Source organism: Accipiter gentilis, chromosome 14 (genome assembly GCF_929443795.1).
Source record: "Accipiter gentilis chromosome 14, bAccGen1.1, whole genome shotgun sequence".
NCBI classification, from domain to species: Eukaryota; Metazoa; Chordata; class Aves; order Accipitriformes; family Accipitridae; genus Astur; species Astur gentilis.
In genome coordinates, this window is record NC_064893.1 from 5897019 (window position 1) to 5915445 (window position 18427).

An 18427-nucleotide genomic window follows, 5' to 3' on the forward strand; every position below is an offset into this window, starting at 1 on the left:
ATTGAGGGGAAAAACACTGTGCCTGTGTCATTAGAGGAAAAACAGACTAGCACCAAAACAAGAAAACCTGTTGCTCAGCCATGATTATTATTTATTTTTTTTTCAGTCCAGCTTTATTTAAATAGACAGAGAGAAAGAGAAGAAAACTAATTTACATCTTGAGATAAAGATAGTCTGTGACTTTAATTGCTGGAACTGCATTAAGTTGTCTTCCACCACCTGCTGTGTATCTGAGGAGGGTTACATGCCACCTTTGTTATTCCTCCTGGCAGCAGTCTCTGTTAGTCCTCATGTGTCACAGCTAAGGAATTTTGCATTTGATCATACATTTCCTTTCTTTGTCCCTGCAGGCTCCAACATAATTTCCTAAATTTAATCTGTGCAAAGCAATCTTGTCCCATTGTGTTAGCCAGCCATAATTGGCTTCAACTTGGGTTTTTGCTTCATACATGTTTACTCCTTAGCTGTATTATGCCTAGAAGGGAAATTATCTATTTGAGATGCACTCTGGCTTACAGGCAGATCCAGTACACCACAAAATAATGTGAAGTCCTTTCGTAAGGCTTGACACCTGAGTCAGGGCTGCAGTGGAAACCCCTTTGTCCATCTGGGATCCCGTGCCACTCCTCTCTGCAGGCACAGCAGCTTTTCTGTCCAGGGAACTGAGCAGGGCTTGCTGTTTTCCCTTTCAAATGGTAGTCGCTTGGGGCAGTGGTGCCCTTTGTTTCACTAAATTAGTTCCATTGCATGCAAAGTGGAAATTTTTTGGTGAAATCTCAAGAAGTGAATGTAGTCCTGCAAGCCTGTGTTTTCGCTGGGATGGGAGAAAGGTGGCTCCTTGTCTTTGCTGTGATGAACACTTTGAGAAACTTGTCTGAGTGTGCAGAGCGCAGGCCCTGGAAGAGCATGACCTGATGCTGCTGCCGTTGTTGATGTCTTTTCTGTCCTTTTCTTTCTTTCAGGGTCACAACAATCTGGAGTGCCGTATTACACCGATCCAGGTGGACCTGTGATGAATCCCATGGCTATGGCTTTCCACGTCCAGCCCAATTCCCCGCAAGGAAACCCAGTTTACCCACCCCCACCCTCCTACTGCAACACACCACCTCCCCCTTATGAGCAGGTGGTGAAATCCTCCACGTGAGGACTCTCTGGCTTTCTGAGCTGACTGTGTGAGAAGAAGGTGCCATTGCAAAATGACCGAGATGGAGGGCATCCGCCCTTTTGAACACTTGCTAGTTCTCCAAGTCCTCTCTCCCTCCCTTCCCTGCGCCTTTCCTCATTAAAGTTACTTGCAAAGGGGTAATTTTTAAAAATTTTTCTTTTTTTTTTTTTTTAGTAGAAGTGGATTTTTTTCTTTGTCTTCATAATGAGAGAAGTTGTCTTTGTAATGCTTTTAATGGAAACCTATATTTAAAACCTGTATGTCTTTCTCTTTATTTATTGTTTGTTTCAATCATGGGTCTAATTGTGTTGTGGCAGGCTACTGATAGCGGTTCTTTATGCAACGCCAGAGCGATGTGCACTCTCCTAAGACCCCATAGCAGAAATGCCCTCATCTATGGGAAACAACAGAGAAAGAGGGTAGAAGTAGAAGAGGCAGGGCAATGCTTTTACCAGAAATGGAGATCGCCATCTTTTTCTTTTACAATTTTCTTGTACAATTTGGTTCTGATGCACAACAGAAAGATGCCGTGATAGAAGTCTCTGTGACTGGAGCACCAGCATTGGTCGAGTCATGGCAAGGGCTTTGCCAAGCGCCCTAGAAAAGAGGGAGTCATTACTTCAAATTATGCATCTAAAAGCTGAAGGACCAGGATTTGAGTATTTCTTGGCCAGCACCTGGGCTCTGCCTGTGTGATCGGCATCCTGGCCCCCCTTGTTTTGCCAGCAGTACGATTGTATGAAACAGCCGATGACCTAAATGTTGTTAGTGAAAGGGAGGTGTTATAACTTCAGAGCTGCTTGTGCTTGTGCCTCATGACAGAATGGTTAGAAACACTGAAATATGTAGGTGAGTTTTCTTCCCTAAATTGGAAAATAATTACAGTAAGAAGGAATGGGAGCATGTTTCCAGGCTTGCTCCCCTTGACATTGATGGGAGTTTTGTCCCTGAGAAATAGTAGCATTTATTATGGTCTTACTGCTGCCACAAAGAGTACCAACTAGGGCTGTCATCTCCATGTGACAGATCTGTAAAACTGCTCTCCTCTCTAGGTCAGGCAAATAAATAGCTTTTTGGGACTGGTGTTTAAGAGCAGTTCCTTGACCTGATGCGCAGGTGGTTTGGCTTTCAGTGACTCTTAGCTCTTCATGTGTTTTGCTGTGAGCAGCCCCAGGATTCCCGGTTTACCATCTCATGCTTGTGTCTGACTCTCTGAGTGACCACTGTCAACACCTTCAAATAAACACAGAGCCCCTTTACCTCTGAGGGCCCTCACACCCATGTATGTCTAGCAAAAATGTGAAGCTACTCTGAGACATGACTATGTATTAATGGGACCTTCTCCCTTTGTGCATATTCAGAGCTGTGTCACTAGCAAGTGACAAAAAGAAGATGCTATTGCCTTCTACTCCTGAAGGACCTGCAGAAACAGCATAGCTGAGGGTTAGGAGTCCGATATGGTCCTTTGGGTACCAGGTGAATGCTTACTCACTGCCAGTACACCGACTGCTCCCGTGTCACTCCAGCCAGGACACAGAGGTCACCGAGGTGGTTTGGAGTAATCTGAAGACCTGTGGTGCACAGGGAGCCAAAGCTTTATTGTGCAGTTAATGCATGCCGGTGGCTTGTGGAACTTGTTCCTAGGCAGCAAGCTGGATTTGCAGAACTGTCAGAAAAGACCATCCCTTTTATTATGAACATGAGTCTCTTAACAGAAAAACCACTAAGGGTCACTGGTTCTAAAAGCTGCTGGTGCAGTTAGTAGTCATCTGGAGCACAGCTAGCTTTTGAGGAGCTCATTCCTGCAGATCTGACTTGGGTGAAATTGTAACTAAGGCTTTCCCTTACTGTGCATCATAATAAGGGACAAAGCAAAGTAATTCTGTGTGTGTGGTGGACACTTAAGATGACAAAAAAGTATGGTTTGTGTATGATTACTAGGTCCATCTGCACACCACAACTGTATATATTTTCTAAATTAGTGTGCACTTGAAGTGTAAAGCTGCATATGTCACTGAATATGGTTTGTGTATACACGACAGATTTTTTTAAAAGCAGATCCAACCTTTCTTTTTCTGTCAATAGATACGACAACAGACCTCATGTCAGTAGATAGATGTTAAGTCCTTTTATATTATGAAATGTGCCTGTGACAGCTGTCTTTTTCTTGGACACATTGACTAGAAGCCTTCTATAGTGAATTCTTATGCTGTACATTGAAATGCAACTTCTGGTGAAGTTTTCCTGAAGTCTGGCTGGTTTATTTGTTGGTGTTGATGGATCACACTACCTCTTACAACACATACACTCCTCTGCTAGCAAACTTGCTTGGTATTCTCTTGAAAACAAACATAGCACCTGTGTGGGCATCCATATGAATTACTTGCAGACTGTTTACATGCCTTTCCTCTCGTTGCCTTGCTTTTGGAAGTTTTTAGGTTTTCTTTTATTTTTTTCCCTTTTTTCCCCTCTTAGTTTAAGGAAAGGAAGTGGGGGAAAAAGAAGGGAGTGTACATTGCACGCTTTGCAAGGCTGGGTTAGTGGGTTGGAGGATGGGTGGAGCAGAAGTAGGTCTTTTTACAGTCTCAGGGGCTTCTACTGCTCATAAAACTTGTGCAGGCTTTCTTTTGAAATGCATTTTATTAAAGTAAGATTGTATGTTGCTGTACCTCTAGCCCTCTTCGTTGTTCTTTCCTGAGCTGTATGGTTCAAGTTCTGTAGGTTACCAAGTAGAGTTAAGAGTGTGACCTCTTGTGTGCAGAGGAGGAAAGAAGGCAGGGCTAATGCCACTGAGATTTGTACTTGACAACTGCTTTAGCAAGCCAGATGTGAAACACAGGCTACAGGCGCACCATTGGAAAGGACAGGATTACTTCTCACCAGTGGGCAGTGATGACAGGTTGGGGGTGCAGTCCCACAGATGAAGGAAACCATCATCTTCCAACAGGATTTTACTGAGCAGTAGTGATGCCCTAGGAGTTGCCAGCTGCTGCAGCTGTGCTAATGTCGACTTCCTCGTGGTGTGTTGATTCTTTATCTGTTGGGATTCCTGTGCTGGATCCTCTGGGTGCTGCTACTGTGTCCTCTCTCTAACACAACAGATTTTGGTGCCTCACTGGTGAGGCAGGGTGGTGTTTGACTGCAAAATAAGGTTGGTGCTGGTGGCTGGGATCCCTGGGGATGTGTGGGGCACTCCCCTGCCCCTTCCCTGGGGCACCAGACCAGGGTACAGGGCTGACTCCCCACCTGCCTTTGAGATCTCACTATCTACATTTGATGGCGATTTAATGTGTTGTGGGGATCAGTCTTCTGGTTCTTGCAAAGGTGTTTGATATGGGGGTCTAAATGCCTTGAACAGGGCTTGGGCAAAATGGAGATGCTTAAGCCAAGCCAGCAACATAAATGATACCCCCTTGAAGTCCTTTCTTCAGTTGTGTGTCCCCAGAACATGCCTGATGTTCCTGTGAGGAGGCAGTGATTGGGGGGAACATGCGCAGGTGGGTAAGGAAACCCTTGAGGTCTCCGCTGCTGTGACCCTGGCAGAAATGGGAGCAGGAGGGGGGTCAGTCCCTTTCTGCCACAGTGAAAACTCCAACTATAGCGCTTTGAGAGAAAAGGTACTACCAGGGACTCTCGGTACACCTTGCCCATAGCTCTGGTATGGCCAGTCCTTCGTAGGTCCAAGGCTTCTGCAACAAACCTAGGCTGCGCTGTGGGATGGGGAGGGAACCTGCCCTTTCTGTGGCTGGGCAGTTGGCTTTCAGCCGGAGGTTTCACTGTCTCAATGAAGAACAGCAAAGGTTATGGATGACTGGATGGGCTTGGCTCTCTTTCCTCCTTGGGGATCATGCAGGGAGGGAATGAGCAGAGGTCTCTATAGGCTTGTAAGGACCCTGTGATCCTTGTGTGCAGCGTGTGCCTCCAGGTACGCTGTCATGAAACTTGTCTCTGAAGGGCTATGAAGGTGGTATTCCTGAGACTCTGTAGCTCTCAACAGGGAGTCGGCCAGCTCCTCATGAAGCAAACCTTCCTGACCTCGGGTGTTTTCAGGGCCATGGACCCGGCCATGTTTCTGAGCAGGTTCTAGCTGCTAGTTCTTCCACCATCGCTGGTGAGACAGAAGAGCCCCATTTACTTCCCCTCCTATCAGATGGCAGGGGTTTCTCACCTGTAGGTAGCTGTGTGTGACCAACACACCATCCACCCTGCCTCCTGATGAGCTCTTCAGCTAGCAGTGCCCTACCTCTGTCCCACCAGCCCTGTGTCTCCCAGGCCAGAGTGGTGCAGGGTGTGCACTCTGCTTTCCGGGTGGAGGGAATAGTTTATTTCTCGAGTGTTTTTCAAGTCATTACTTGGCTACAGATACCAGAACACCTTGAGATTTGTTTTGGATTATGTTAAATCGATTGGCTGCCTGATGAGTGCTAAGGGTAAATGCTTGGGACAGATGTATCTTGACTCCTCCAGACCTTAGAAATGCACTTCTTTGGTGGAGCAGACCTTCTTAAATCTTGGTTTAGGGGCAAGACGAGGGGGAGGAGGGTGGGCAGGTACTGCCTGCCTCCCCTTGCCTCTGGCATGCACATGAACCACTCTGCCACTGGCTGCAGCTACGAAACCCCAGCAGCAGGGGATAGATGCAGGCAGTGTCAGGCAGCTGGTCATGAGCTGCTGGTCAAAGGCATTGCGGACTGGGAGGTGCATAAATGCTCAACTTGATGGGTTTTGGCAGAAAATCAATCCCAGCCCCTGAACGGCTGTCCTCAACTCCTGCAGACCTGTCTTGCGTGGCAGCAGTGGAGGGCTGGCAGGGCTGCTGGTGCAGAGACTGCTGGTGGTCTGGGGTAGGTGCTGCTCGGGGGAGATTTTTGGTTGGGGGGGGTGGGATGTGAGTGACCTGGTGGGTGGCAGATGGGTGGGTGTGACCCAGCACCAACACAAGGACAGAAATGATGCAGCTTCCATCAGTAAAAAGGCATGAAGTGGCACAGCCTGAAAACTTGCTGGTTGGCATCCTGCATGATGCTTTCTGTCTGTGGGCAGCTCCAGGGGGTTATGCAGACTTTGGTTATCAGCCTGGGTTTGTTGGTAGGTTGCTGTGGTTTGAGAGGGGAGGAGATGAAGAATATGCCTGTAATACCATCTTCTTCTAACTAGCTACTGTCAGGAGTAAGCAGGGGTGCAAAGTCACTCCGTGATCATGGGACCAGCCTCGCAGATGCTGTGTCCTGCCTATGGCAGGAGATTTTGGGAATTACTTTCCTTCAGCTTTTGGTTCCTCCCTCCTCCGCCTTACATGCTCCACATATCTCCTTTCAGCCCTGCAGCAGGAGCATGAGATCTTATTCAAGATGATTAGAAGAAAAGCAGCAATGGGGATTGCTTTCTGTCCTTCAGCAGGGCTGTAAAGCCTCTTTGAGCAGTCAGGCCAAAGCTCACCCTTCAGTCACTGGTGACACAGCTCTAAGTTCCTTAGGCTCACACTGAAGACAAGGGCTGGCTGTTGCCAGAGCATCTCCTGGGCTCAGGAGATGCTTTTTTTTTTTTCCTGAGGAAAGTAAATTTTCTTCCCATAAAGCGCTTTGCTGCCTTGGGTCCTATTGAGGGAAGAGTCCGTACTAATGGGTGAATTATTAAGCTCATGGCAGTCTGAGGGTTTATAAAGTTTTGCTGCTGCTGCTTCTTCAGCCTTCCAGCAAATACGCAGCCCTCGCTGTCAGGCCAGGGCAGCTGAAACACCTCTGCCAAGGTGTAGGCAAGAGAGCCTGTCAAGGCAGTGCTGTTGGGCTGAAGCTGCTGAAGTATTGATTTGTTATTGATTCTCCCCCCCCACCTCCTTCTCCCTGATGTGACCAGGTGCCCCATGGCTCATAGGAGAGGGGCAAATGTCACCTGCAATATCCTCCACCACCTTCCATGCCTCTCTGTAATTAGCAGGCTGACTCATCGGTTGTGCTGCAAATAGGACCTGGCCTGACAAGGAGGGTACCAGCCCTGCCATTTCTGTTTGGGGCTGCCTTGCAGCTGCTCCTGTGTTTCATTATCACTTTGGGAAAAGATAATGCAGCAACAAGCTTTTTTGTTTTGTGGGTGGGGTTTTTTCCTTTTATTCTGAGCTCTGTGACAGCTTACAGTGCTTTGAAAACAAACAGCTGGGACTACATTTTTCCAACAAGCTCTTCAGACTGTGTGGTACACAAAAGCACAAAGGAGGTATTGCTCTTTATTCCCTACTTAAAACAAAACACAAAACCCCAGATGGGTTAGTTTTATATGTATATACCCAAGGCAGCACTTTTTTGGCACACAGGTCAGCCCAAGAAGATAAAACACCTTGTCAGATAGTGGAGACTTACTTTTTTTTTTTTCTTCTGGTCTATCTAATACATTGCTGCTAATTCAGTGGGAGAGAGAAATGGGCCAGGATCTATTTGCAGGCCCTGTGGCTTTGGAAGCCCTCCCCTCTGCTGCCCTGGCACTGGGGCTTCGAGCTGTCTTACAGCTCAAACTGATTTTACAGTTGTTTGTACTCTTTGATAGGGAAACTACTACAGCCACACCATGCAGGGGAAGATCTGGCATAAGGCAGTTTCTACAAAGCAACTGCTAGATAATGATGCTGTTAAAGAGGAGAGGTGCAGCTGGCAGCCACTGTCCCAAGCTGCCAGGTCCTGCAACGTCAAGGGGACAGCAGGTAAAGCAGAGGGAACAGTGACAAGTTAAGCACCCCTCTGACCCTAGGGGCTAGAGATGGAGGTAGCTCCTTAGCTGCATGTGTTATTTTGGCTTTATGCAGTGAGAAAGTCACAAGGATAGGTATATGTGTCTATGTCTCTATATTTATCGCATGCTGCCTAACTCTAGCTTATCTAATAGCTACAGCTGGATTTACAGCAGCCCACTTGTATCTGTTGAAGAGAAGCAGTGGCTGAAGACAGGTCACTACTGCTTCCTGCATGCAAATCACAGCTGCTCTGCCGTGCAGAGACTCCTCTGCGTCAACGTGAAACCAATGAAAACGAAGGGGGGAAAAGTGAACAACTTCACCAGGAGAAAAGACTGTTGCATCAAAACACCCTGACGAGACAGGGCTCAGGCAGCACCCTGCTACCTAGCTATTACCTGACATGCAGCACACATGCTTCTTCCTAGCCCTCTATGCTACCCTATTTTGACAGGAGACACAACTGTTGTGCTAAAAAAAGCCCTAATGCATTTATCTAGCTACAGCTGAATTTGTAGAGATTATCTTCAAGTCCCTACTTACAGACCAGAAATAATGCTATTAATTCAAAAAAGCAGCAGTTGCTCTCTGTGGTAAAGAGGCCACAAGTGGCACATGGGGCTTTGTGAAACAGAAATGCTTGCAGCATAGTTGAAGTTTCCTTCTGTTAAAGCCGAGATAGAGAAAAACATCAAGTGTTCTCAAAGCTGGAAAACAGATGTTAGCTGGACAGAGAGATTTCATACATGTGTTCTTAAAAACCAGCTAGTCACGAGTCAGGCTGTAGCTGCAAACTGTTTAACAGGACCTATGTGACCAGAGAGGAAAGCAACACTTTGCACTAAGCAATCCACATTAAAAGCACCTGGGAGAAGCAGCAGTAAAGAGGCCTGCAATGCTAGTAAAAGGTGAAGGTTAAAAAAAAAAAAAAGGCAGCAATTTGCCCACTCTCTGGCATGTGTTTCATCCTGCAGGACTGTAAGATTGGGAAGCAGTTCCGCAGTAAGATCAGTGGGACAGCTATTGCCACAGCGCTGGAGGGAAGGAAGGAGTACAAGGAAGGAGGAAAAAAAAAAAGAATCACACAAATTACCACCACATAGCTTGATCTTTACTAATAAAGCCAAAGAACAAAATATCAGCATTTTTTTCCTCTTTTTCTGCCCAAAGAGCATCTCCATTTTTAACACTACTGCTTTTTGCAACAGATGGACAATTACACACGGACAAAGCAAACAAGGGAATATTGAGACTTTTTCCACATTTTTAGTTTGATGTGATTTCTGAAAACAATGCCTTGGTGAAATACATTTTTTTCACCTTCACACAATATCCTTTCTTAATGGGCCACCTAGATATCACAATGCTGTGACAAACAGAAAGGAGGAGCCACGGGGAAAGTCACATCAGGAAGACAAGGCAGACGCACTGTCGGACGCTTCCCGACTCAATACATTTCCAGTCTTGCTCAATTCCAAGAGGACTCTGCAGAGAAAGACAGGGCCAAGCCCCACCGCAGCAGAAGGCTGGCTACAGTACAGAAAGAGCTGGTAGCTGACTTGCTCATTATTTCGATGGGTGCACTCAAGCATCTTGGAGATCTGCTCAGTATTAGTCTGTTCTAAATGTGTATATACCTATATATTTTTTAAACCAGGAAGCTTTAATTACCCTTGGGCTCCAGCCAGCCAAATCACCTCCCACATGTGCCAGTCCAAGCTCAGCAGCGAAGGCAGCATATATGTATATAATCACTGAATGAAAAAACCTGCCTGTTGACCCCCTAGTTAAGCAGTCAGTACAACACATGCTTGGGATTTGCCAGGAAGGCCGGTGGCTTCTGTTGTGTGTTTGCAGGCAGTTCCTGCAAACCTGGCAAGCCTCTTCCCGCTTAACCCACCCCACATGCTCTGCAGTCACTGCCAAGGGGAAGGAAAAAAAGGGGTAGGGTGATGTGAAACAGGATCAGACCTGCCATCTAACTCCTTAGAACTTCTGTGAGACTTCACCCTGGGCAAGTTTCCTCCCTGACTTATCTATGGGCAGGATCAGTGATCTGCAGGCCGAAGAAAGAAAAACAAAGTTAGACCTTAGAATGGTTGCCACGGAGGAACATCTCATTTGAGATGGCCTCTACTGGTGCACTCTGTGCATTGCCTCCCGTAATCAGCTCTCCCTGTTCCTCACTGATCCCTCCGCTTTCTGCTGCCCTGCTCTGGTTTGCTTCACCCCAGCTGCTTGCCATACAGCATCCCTCACTCCCACTGACTTTCAGCATTTTCCTTCATCCCTGGCTGTACAGATGCATCTGGGTTCGATGCCCTCCACCCGCCCCCCCCCCCCCCCCCCCCCCCCCCCCCCCCCCCGCTTCTGCCCTTTGCCAGAGGGGTGGAAAAGTCTCTCCTCCTGCTCCTGTGTTTTAGTCATACCTGACAATCCAGCAGAGGAGCTACACTGAGACATTAAAGCTGTCCCTGCACTGTCACTGCTGCTATTGGCCACCAGAACCAAATGTGGAGATTATTAACATCCCAATGGATACGGCAACAGACACTGTGAAGTTCAAGGAAGTCACCTGCTACCATTCAGATATTTATGCAGGAGCAACGCTGCACCTCCAAGCCTGACCGCAAACACTGGTGCTCAGCAGATGGCCCACAGGTCATGTATATCCCGACGCATGCCTGAAAGGTCAAACTTGCTGCCATCTGTCACACTCGCACCTGACAGAAGATACCAACTAAAATAAGCACCTGGAATGACAGAGCACAGGGAGACCTGAGGGAAGGATGACAACAGAGCTTGAATGAGTTAGAGTGTGCTACACCTACTTACCTTTTTCAAGCAGTAAGCATACTTACTATCTGGAACACATAAGCCTGCTGTAAGCGTACTCAGCGTATGTCCCAGTTCTCCCAAACCGAGAGCCTGATACTCAGGAGCACCTGGAGGCAGGTCTAGTATTTCACAACCCCACCACACTACAAGGGGAAGCAAAGCACTAGCAGCACAGTTAAAACTAAGGGCAAAGGGCTTTTTCTGTTTGTATTTTAAGATGAAATAAACTTCAATTACAGCCTCGAGCAACAGTTTCATATTGCTTATTAATCTTCTGCAGTCTCCACAAGCAGCTGGTATTTATCGCTCCTGTCATACTACATGGGCTAAATGTGGCGAGGCTGGGAGAGGGAGGGAAGGGCCCAGAACAAATCACCACCTTGGTTTGGAAGCAACAGTCATCCTGAGTTACCAGCATGAGAAACTGCCCTGATGCCTTCCCTTACTCATTTGTATACTAGGATGCTGCAGGACAGGCTTATTACAAATCCACACACAGGAGAGGAGAAGCACAGTTACGCTGTCCCTGCTCTGCTGTTGGTGGCAGCGGGAGGTTAGTACAGGTGACTCCACCTGCAGTTTAAGCTCATGCCATGGGATGGGGCTTTGCAGAGGTGGGGACAAACATCTCCACCCTGCTGCAAGTGCCTAACACATTAACCAGGTGCAGGTACCAAAGGGAGCCTCTCTCAGGCTTTCAAAAAAAACCTCCCACAACAGCAGCAAAATATAAACCAGGTCCCTTCCAACCTGCTAAGTTTCTGAAAATAGAGATGGCCTCATACCTCTTCATCAAAAAAGGCTGATCTCCATCATCTTAGCTTCTAGGGACTGTGGAGAAAAATGCAGAAAAATACGAACATAAAAACGTTTTTCATCTCTGTTTAAAGTTACCAGCTCACCAGTGAAGCTGGGCACTGTCCTGCAGCTAACTCTCTGGCATAAGGTGGAACTCTCTGGGTAACCACGCTGCAGAAAGCAACACTGCTGTTGTGAGTCATGCACAAAGGTACAGGACAGAGATTCACACAAAGACCAGCTTTTTGCTAACAACAAAAGACTTGAATCAACACACAACACCAATAAACATGCAGAGCATGTCAAAGACCTGAAAAAGACAAGTACAATGGAAGAGAGAAAGTTCAAAACTTGACTTTTCTTGTCCTACGTCTGAAGGTGTCACTTTAACAGAACTTAAATGTGGCTTCTCCCGTTCATGCTCTAATGACTTCATGGTCCTTTGGGGCAGGGGGGGCAAGAAAATGGGTTTATCCATCCGTCGATTCAGGGTTGAGTTGGTTCAGTATCAGAGGCACTAAACAGTCTCATCTCTTTTGGCATCAGTTTCCCTTCAAAATGATCTTTTAGCTGTCCTGTTCCACTTTGTTTTCCCTCCTTTGAGGTCCAAGTTCAAACGCTGGAAACTGGGAAGTCTCCGGTACTGAAATATCTGAGAGGAAGTGAATAGCTCCAGCCATGCCTAAAACATAACGAGAAAGAGATCTTTGTGCATCTTTGACATTAAAATAGCACAGTTGACAGCAAAGGCAACAGCACCTGTTCGAACACTGCCTCACTAGATCTTTTTTTGAACAGGGGAACTGAGGGCCTATGGAAAGGCAAGTTCATCTGTACTTTGCCTAGGAAACGAAGTATCACTTGAAAAGATCAAAGGCAAAAACCAAGATCTCTCTGCTACCATCTTTTCAGGTGCACAACCTCAATGCTACGTCAATTAAGAAAAAGTAAATCCCAATTTGGACTGTCCCTCAGAATTTGAGCAACTCTTGCTCATCATTTCATTGGTTAAGAAACAAAGGCAAAACTTTATTATACTTGTGATGTACAGATTCATTTGTTCATTATTCATAAAAAGATCATCCAGAGCCTGAAGCACTAACACCAGCACCACCGAATAAAACTCTTAGTGTGACAGACAACAGAGGTGCCCTACAGCAGGAGAGCATACAAATACAAGCTCAGTTTTATGATTGAGGTGAAATCCTATTTTATCAACAGCTAAGCACATACAAAGGAACCTTCCTGAAATACAGCATCTGAGGCAAATGAAACAATTAGGACAACCCCTAAGATGCACATACAACTTCCACTGAAAGTATGCACATACATGCGGAATTGGACAACTTCATACACAATTTTTGGCTACAAAAATTTGGCTACCCCCAAATTAAGACTTTTTTGTCTCAAAATTGAGATTTCTAGTTTTTTCTAACACCCCCCCCCCAACATTAAAAAACTAAAATAAAAGCTATATGTCAGCATTAAAGCACAAATCATCCTATTGTTGGCACTACTTCAACTTCTCAACAAATTTCAAAGCTCTTATACAACAGATTTGTATGCTTGCTTTTTCCCCTCTACAAGTGCATGCAAGGGAGCTCTCAAGAATAAGAATACTTCTACTTTTCTTCCTTAAACAGTAAGACAATAACTCTTTATTTAGAAGGGATGCATATAACTACTGCTCTCTTGTGTTCACACCTTGGATTGGTTTATTTGTAAAATAATCCTATTCGGTCTGCTGTAATTTCACATATTTGTGATAGGTGGCATACTAGGCTCACTGTTCATGAAGTAGTGCTACTTTAAATCCTGCTTAGGTCTTTGATTCCTTGCTACAGTCTTTCTAAAACATAAGGACGAGATAGGGAATAGAAAATAAACTACAAATAAAAAATTACAAAGCTCTAGGAAAGTATTTAGGAACATCTCTGACCTTACAGAAAACCCCCCTAAGAACTCCGCATTTCTTTTCTGTTCAAGTGATTTTGGTTCGTATTAAAACTAGCTTTTCCTTGCTTTAGTATTGCAGCAGAGAAGGTCTAGTTCTGACAAACCAGCAGCTTCTACTAGAGATCCCCTACCCACAGCTGCTCCTTTGCCCAGTCCCTCTGCAACAACACCCACAACAAAACTGTTGCCTGGACTTCTGTTTGCTTTAAGCCAAGAGCCATCGGCACAGCAGAATTTTTTCCAAGAATAACAGTAGCACTGGCTTTACATTGGAAACTACTAAAATGCAACCAAAAGTGAGAGTTATGAGAGTGAATGATTTTCTTTTGTCTTTCTCCCTCCCACCCACCTTCTTGTAGGCAGAAGTGGTTGGTAGGGGCCGAGTCTATGTTTAATAGTAGAGGAACCCACCAAAGATTTCTCAACTCCTAAGCGTGTGCCAAAACTCCAAGGTTGCCCGCCCTTCCTGTATAATACAATACCATTTACAACACCACCACTTTACCTTCAAAGAGAGAATAAGGTCGGTCAGGAATACGACATCCATGTGCACCATAGTCCAAACACCATTCAGCAAACTGGGGAAAACAAAACAAAAAGGTTTTGTTTTGTTTTAACATTTTTTATTTAAGACTGTTAAATGCAAGCTTGAGTATCTGCATATCTTTAATAGGTATTAAATGTAAAATTGTGTAAGCAGAAACACAACACAGAAATCACTGTCCAAGATCAATTTATCCCACTTCAACGGTGACAAGGCTGCAATTAGGTTTTAGGATATGTATTTCCACAGCACGAGTCTCAGTTTCGTAACGGTGTAATTAGGTGGGCTGTACTTAACTTCTGTTTTCTGTAAATCAACCTTGCTACATGTCAATGAAAAATGCTGCGAGAACAGATATATTCAGTTTCAAAGGGCAACATTTTTCCAATACTGTATCAGTTTCTTATCTGTCTTGGTGTTTAAATTATCCACGTGCTCAGGACTCAGGGTCGTTAACTGCATTTTGGTTTTCTTTCACTTCTCTGCACCAATTTAGAGTATTAAATCTCCAGTTGCCATTACTTAGTTTTATTTATTTGCTCTCCCCAAGCCTTATGAAAAATCGTTCTAAATCAGTTAGACTATTATGGTCATCCATGTTTTGCTGCAGAAGACGGAATACCATTAAGAAGAGTTAACACTGTCTTGTGTTTGATCAACACTGCTGCAGTAGCTACATTAGACATACATGACTTATGAATCTGGATCAATTTAATAGCAACCATCTATCTCTTCTTTATGGCTCCACAGAGCATACAGGGGGCCACAAGTTCGCCTGGCATTTCTGTGCTTGGAAAAAAACCACTGCTTACTCAAAATACAGTGTGAGGATTCCTGCAAATTAAAGAACCGAGAGGTCTTTCCCCGCTCTCCCTGCAATTTGGGCAACCTGCTAGCAAACAGATCATTCTACTAACTAGAGAGTGCCCTGGCTCTAGAGTTGGAGCTATACGGAGTGTGAGCATGCCCCCAGAGCCATCAGTCTGTTCAACAGGAGGATAAACTGGCATCTCCTCCCTTCTTCCCCCCATTCTGTTCTGTTTAAAAGTTTACTGAGGGATGGATTTTTCTTCTCTTGGTAGGGGTGTGTGCATGTATGTGAATGTCTTGAGGAAACCCAGCAAAAAAACCACAAACACAAACATTGTGGTCTACACTGTTACTGAGAACTGATGAAACATTTTTGGGCCCCCCAAAGATATAAGTCTTCAAACCAAGGTTTAATCCTCCATGTAATCTTGTCTTATATGTGGGGACTGAACATGTTTATGGCATGTTGCTAAACTACAATCAATTCTTGCAACATCCACATCTTATTGCACACTAGCCTTTATTATTACTGCCAGCCTGGGAACTGCAACAGAAATTAAAAAAATGCACCCCAGGCTACTGAAACACAACCATCATTTAGAAGTTCATAGCTTCAGCACAACTCACAGATCCAGTAAGCCACACTAATATCTTTGTTAAACCAAGGGGGAAAAAGAAAAAGAAATATCTTCTAGCAGGAAGACATCTGCCATTACTTGTCACATAGACTGGGCATGCTTGCTATCAGCAGTGGTTTAATCACAACGCTGAGCAGCACAAGGCTCGGATGCTCTCTGTTGCCTGGAGCCTAGGATGCCGCAGCCCCTCTCTCCTCTCACAGGCAGGCCACCTAGGAGCAGCTCAGCCTTCTGGGAGCCTGTCTGATAATGCTGGAGAAAAGCTGCGAAGCCAAAAATGAGAAGCACAAACCAGGAGCCATGGCCTTTCAAGCTCTTCTGGTTCATTTGTGAAACAGTTTCATGGCTCCTGAGAGGTAACCAGGGATTCCTGGCCAGACTCCTTCCCCTGGGCCTCAAGTTTTTGGTGTGAGCAAACACCCCTGGGAAGGGAGCCATCTAAGTTCTCTCAGTTACATGCCTTTAGGTACCAACATAACTGCATGCTTGCTTCCCTGCATGCTCTGGCTCAAAAATAAAAAGATTTCAAGAATGCCAGACAAGCAAATTCCTTTGCCTGTTTCAAGATTTCCCCTGCAAGAGCCCAAAGGGCCTGACTGAATGCTGGAGATGCTAAAATGCAGAATGGCTGCAAATACGCTGCCAGACCTGACTACGGCTGGGCACCTCCAGCAAACAGTCTTTGTCCACTGTGCCACACCGTCCTTCTCAAATGGATTTCAGGTATGTAATCAAGCCTCTTCCTTTTTTGGCTTTGAAATAGATATGCTTGCTTTTCTCTAGCTTGGTATGGAAGAATGTCAAGGCCCTCGTAAGCCAGAAATGCAGCGCTAACAGGACTTGCCAATACCGCACAGAGCCACAGAAGTTGTACTAGGATGAAGGATGACAGGGAGAACCCAATAGCTGTGCCGACAGCAATGTCTGCTTGGTGCTGTGGCTCACACGTCAGCAGTGGATGAGTCCACATGTGACTAAGACACGCATTTGCTGTGGGAGTGCTCGGGGTTTATTACATTCTCTAGGATGCAGATATGCCTACAGGTGTCCCCATGAAACGATGCTTTGGTAAATGTGAGACAAGCAGCAACTTTTTAAAGCTCTGCTGACGGAGGACAGGCTGACAGTGGAGATGAATACAATAGCTTTACATAGGGCCAGTGCTCATCTAAAAGCACCTAAGCAGCAACTCATCAAATTTCCCATTGCAATACTTTTAAAAAGGCCTCAGCTAAATAACTATGTATGCAATATGAAACCTAGTATCAGTGAATTAAGCTGAAAAAAAACCCCAAACAACCAAACCAAATCAAACCAAAAGTCTTATGAAATTAGGAAACAGAGGCAGACAGAGCCTTCTCCTTTGGTAACTGCTAGCATAGCCAGAGCTGATAGCAGAACCTGGACAATTCCAGTGGAAAAATTCTGAGTGTCTTTCTCTGCAATTTGTATTAATGAAAAAAATCTACGCGAGTAATTTAATAACTGCAATTCAGAGCTCTAAAAGCCCCAAACAGACACTAGTCAGAAAACAAATAATTACAAAAGACTACAAACAGTATCGCTTGAGGAGCTGAGGATGACAGTGGATGTCTCAATGGAATAATTAGCACCATATAACATTAGTCTGTTATTGTTCAGGCAGGCTGATTTCAGACTCTATTTTCTTCTGAACACGTGTTTAGTTCCTCCACCCTTACAGAACAGTTGTGCGTCTCACTCTGCGTATTAAGATGGTACGTGCCCCATGTACATGGCTGAAGCTGTCCAGTCAAAGCGTCAGTAAAGGGGAGCAAGTGACAGGACCCTTTTGTCCCACCCGGACGCACAGCCAGCCAGCTCCAGCTCTAGCACACAACAGCCTACTTCGATCACAGTTTACTCTTGCATGGGTGTTATGACATGAAAAGGAACAGCAATTTTGCTGGAATGCTGTAAAGCTCACCTTGCAAGCTCGGTAGAGGTACTTTTTGTCCTGAGTTAGGTTATAGAGAGACAAGAAGGAGTAGCCATTGCCAGCAGTACCATGACAGATCCCATATCCTTTTCTCAATAAACCTCTCTGCCAGATGACATCGCTACAATCCATAGCATCTTTCAAGTATTTATCCTCTTTAAAAGTCTGTGGAATAAAAACAGAGAATAAACACACATAAATTGAAGTCCTAATGAAAACAAAAGGAAGCTGGACCTGAGAGATGTTTCGCTTGGTGTGGGTTTTTTCCATATACAACTTATTTTGAATTTTAATAATCTATTAATCATAAACTTGCTTTTCTTTTCTTACTAAGTTGTTTCTCCTTTCCCTGCATCGAAAAAGAAAGAACTTAAGTTTTTGTTTCTGAAATCAGGACCCCAAAGGAAAAACTCAAGTTCAAGGCCCTGGGTTCTACAACCTATAATCTATTTAAAGGGTACATGGTCCTTTTTTGTTTCTCCCCTCCATTCCCAAACCACAACGTCATTTGATTTGAAATATGGAAATGTAATTCTTGTGTCCAAGAAACGTAACACGGAATACTGGCCATCAAATTTGGTCCTAAAGTGCTAACTCCTGGTCTCCCTGAGTAATTCTTCTTGGTTACTCAGTGTCTGCCTTCAATTCCATGTCAAAAATGCACAAGAATATCTCTTTGCATAGCACAGGGCTCTTTTCTCTGTCACAAGTACAAGTAGGAACGCTCCATTATCTTGATTAGTATTTGTATTGGAAATACTCAGAAGCACTAGCCAGTTTTGGCAAAGGACCAATTTTGCAATGTTATTGCAACTGAAGTGCATTTTGGATATAGAGAGCCCATCAAGAGAGCAGAAAACAAACCCAAGTAATTTAGCTGAACACCACCAGACTTCCACCTTTGTAAGGCTACCTTCTTGCTCCCCTTTGCCTAAGTCACTCTACAGATCAACAAGACAAAGAAGAAAAAAAAAGTAACTGATGCACTACTGTAGAC

At 45.0% G+C, this 18427-nt stretch overlaps 2 protein-coding genes across 2 annotated transcripts in view; one reads left to right on the forward strand and one right to left on the reverse strand.

Moving 5' to 3' along the window:
• The window catches only part of VOPP1 (VOPP1 WW domain binding protein), a 65869-nt gene extending 64450 nt beyond the window's left edge, over window positions 1-1419 (forward strand). Inside the window, exon 5 of the mRNA XM_049817123.1 lies at window positions 963-1419. Coding sequence (XP_049673080.1) covers window positions 963-1144 — 182 coding nt within the window. The 3' untranslated portion in view covers window positions 1145-1419. The remainder of the gene's footprint in view (window positions 1-962) is intronic.
• An 8820-nt stretch (window positions 1420-10239) lies between these two features.
• Window positions 10240-18427, reverse strand: part of LANCL2 (LanC like glutathione S-transferase 2) — a 31935-nt gene continuing 23747 nt past the window's right edge. The window contains exons 7-9 of the mRNA XM_049816931.1: window positions 17419-17595; window positions 13987-14059; window positions 10240-12207 (exon numbers count right to left, since the gene is read on the reverse strand). Coding sequence (XP_049672888.1) covers window positions 12092-12207; window positions 13987-14059; window positions 17419-17595 — 366 coding nt within the window. The 3' untranslated portion in view covers window positions 10240-12091. The remainder of the gene's footprint in view (window positions 12208-13986; window positions 14060-17418; window positions 17596-18427) is intronic.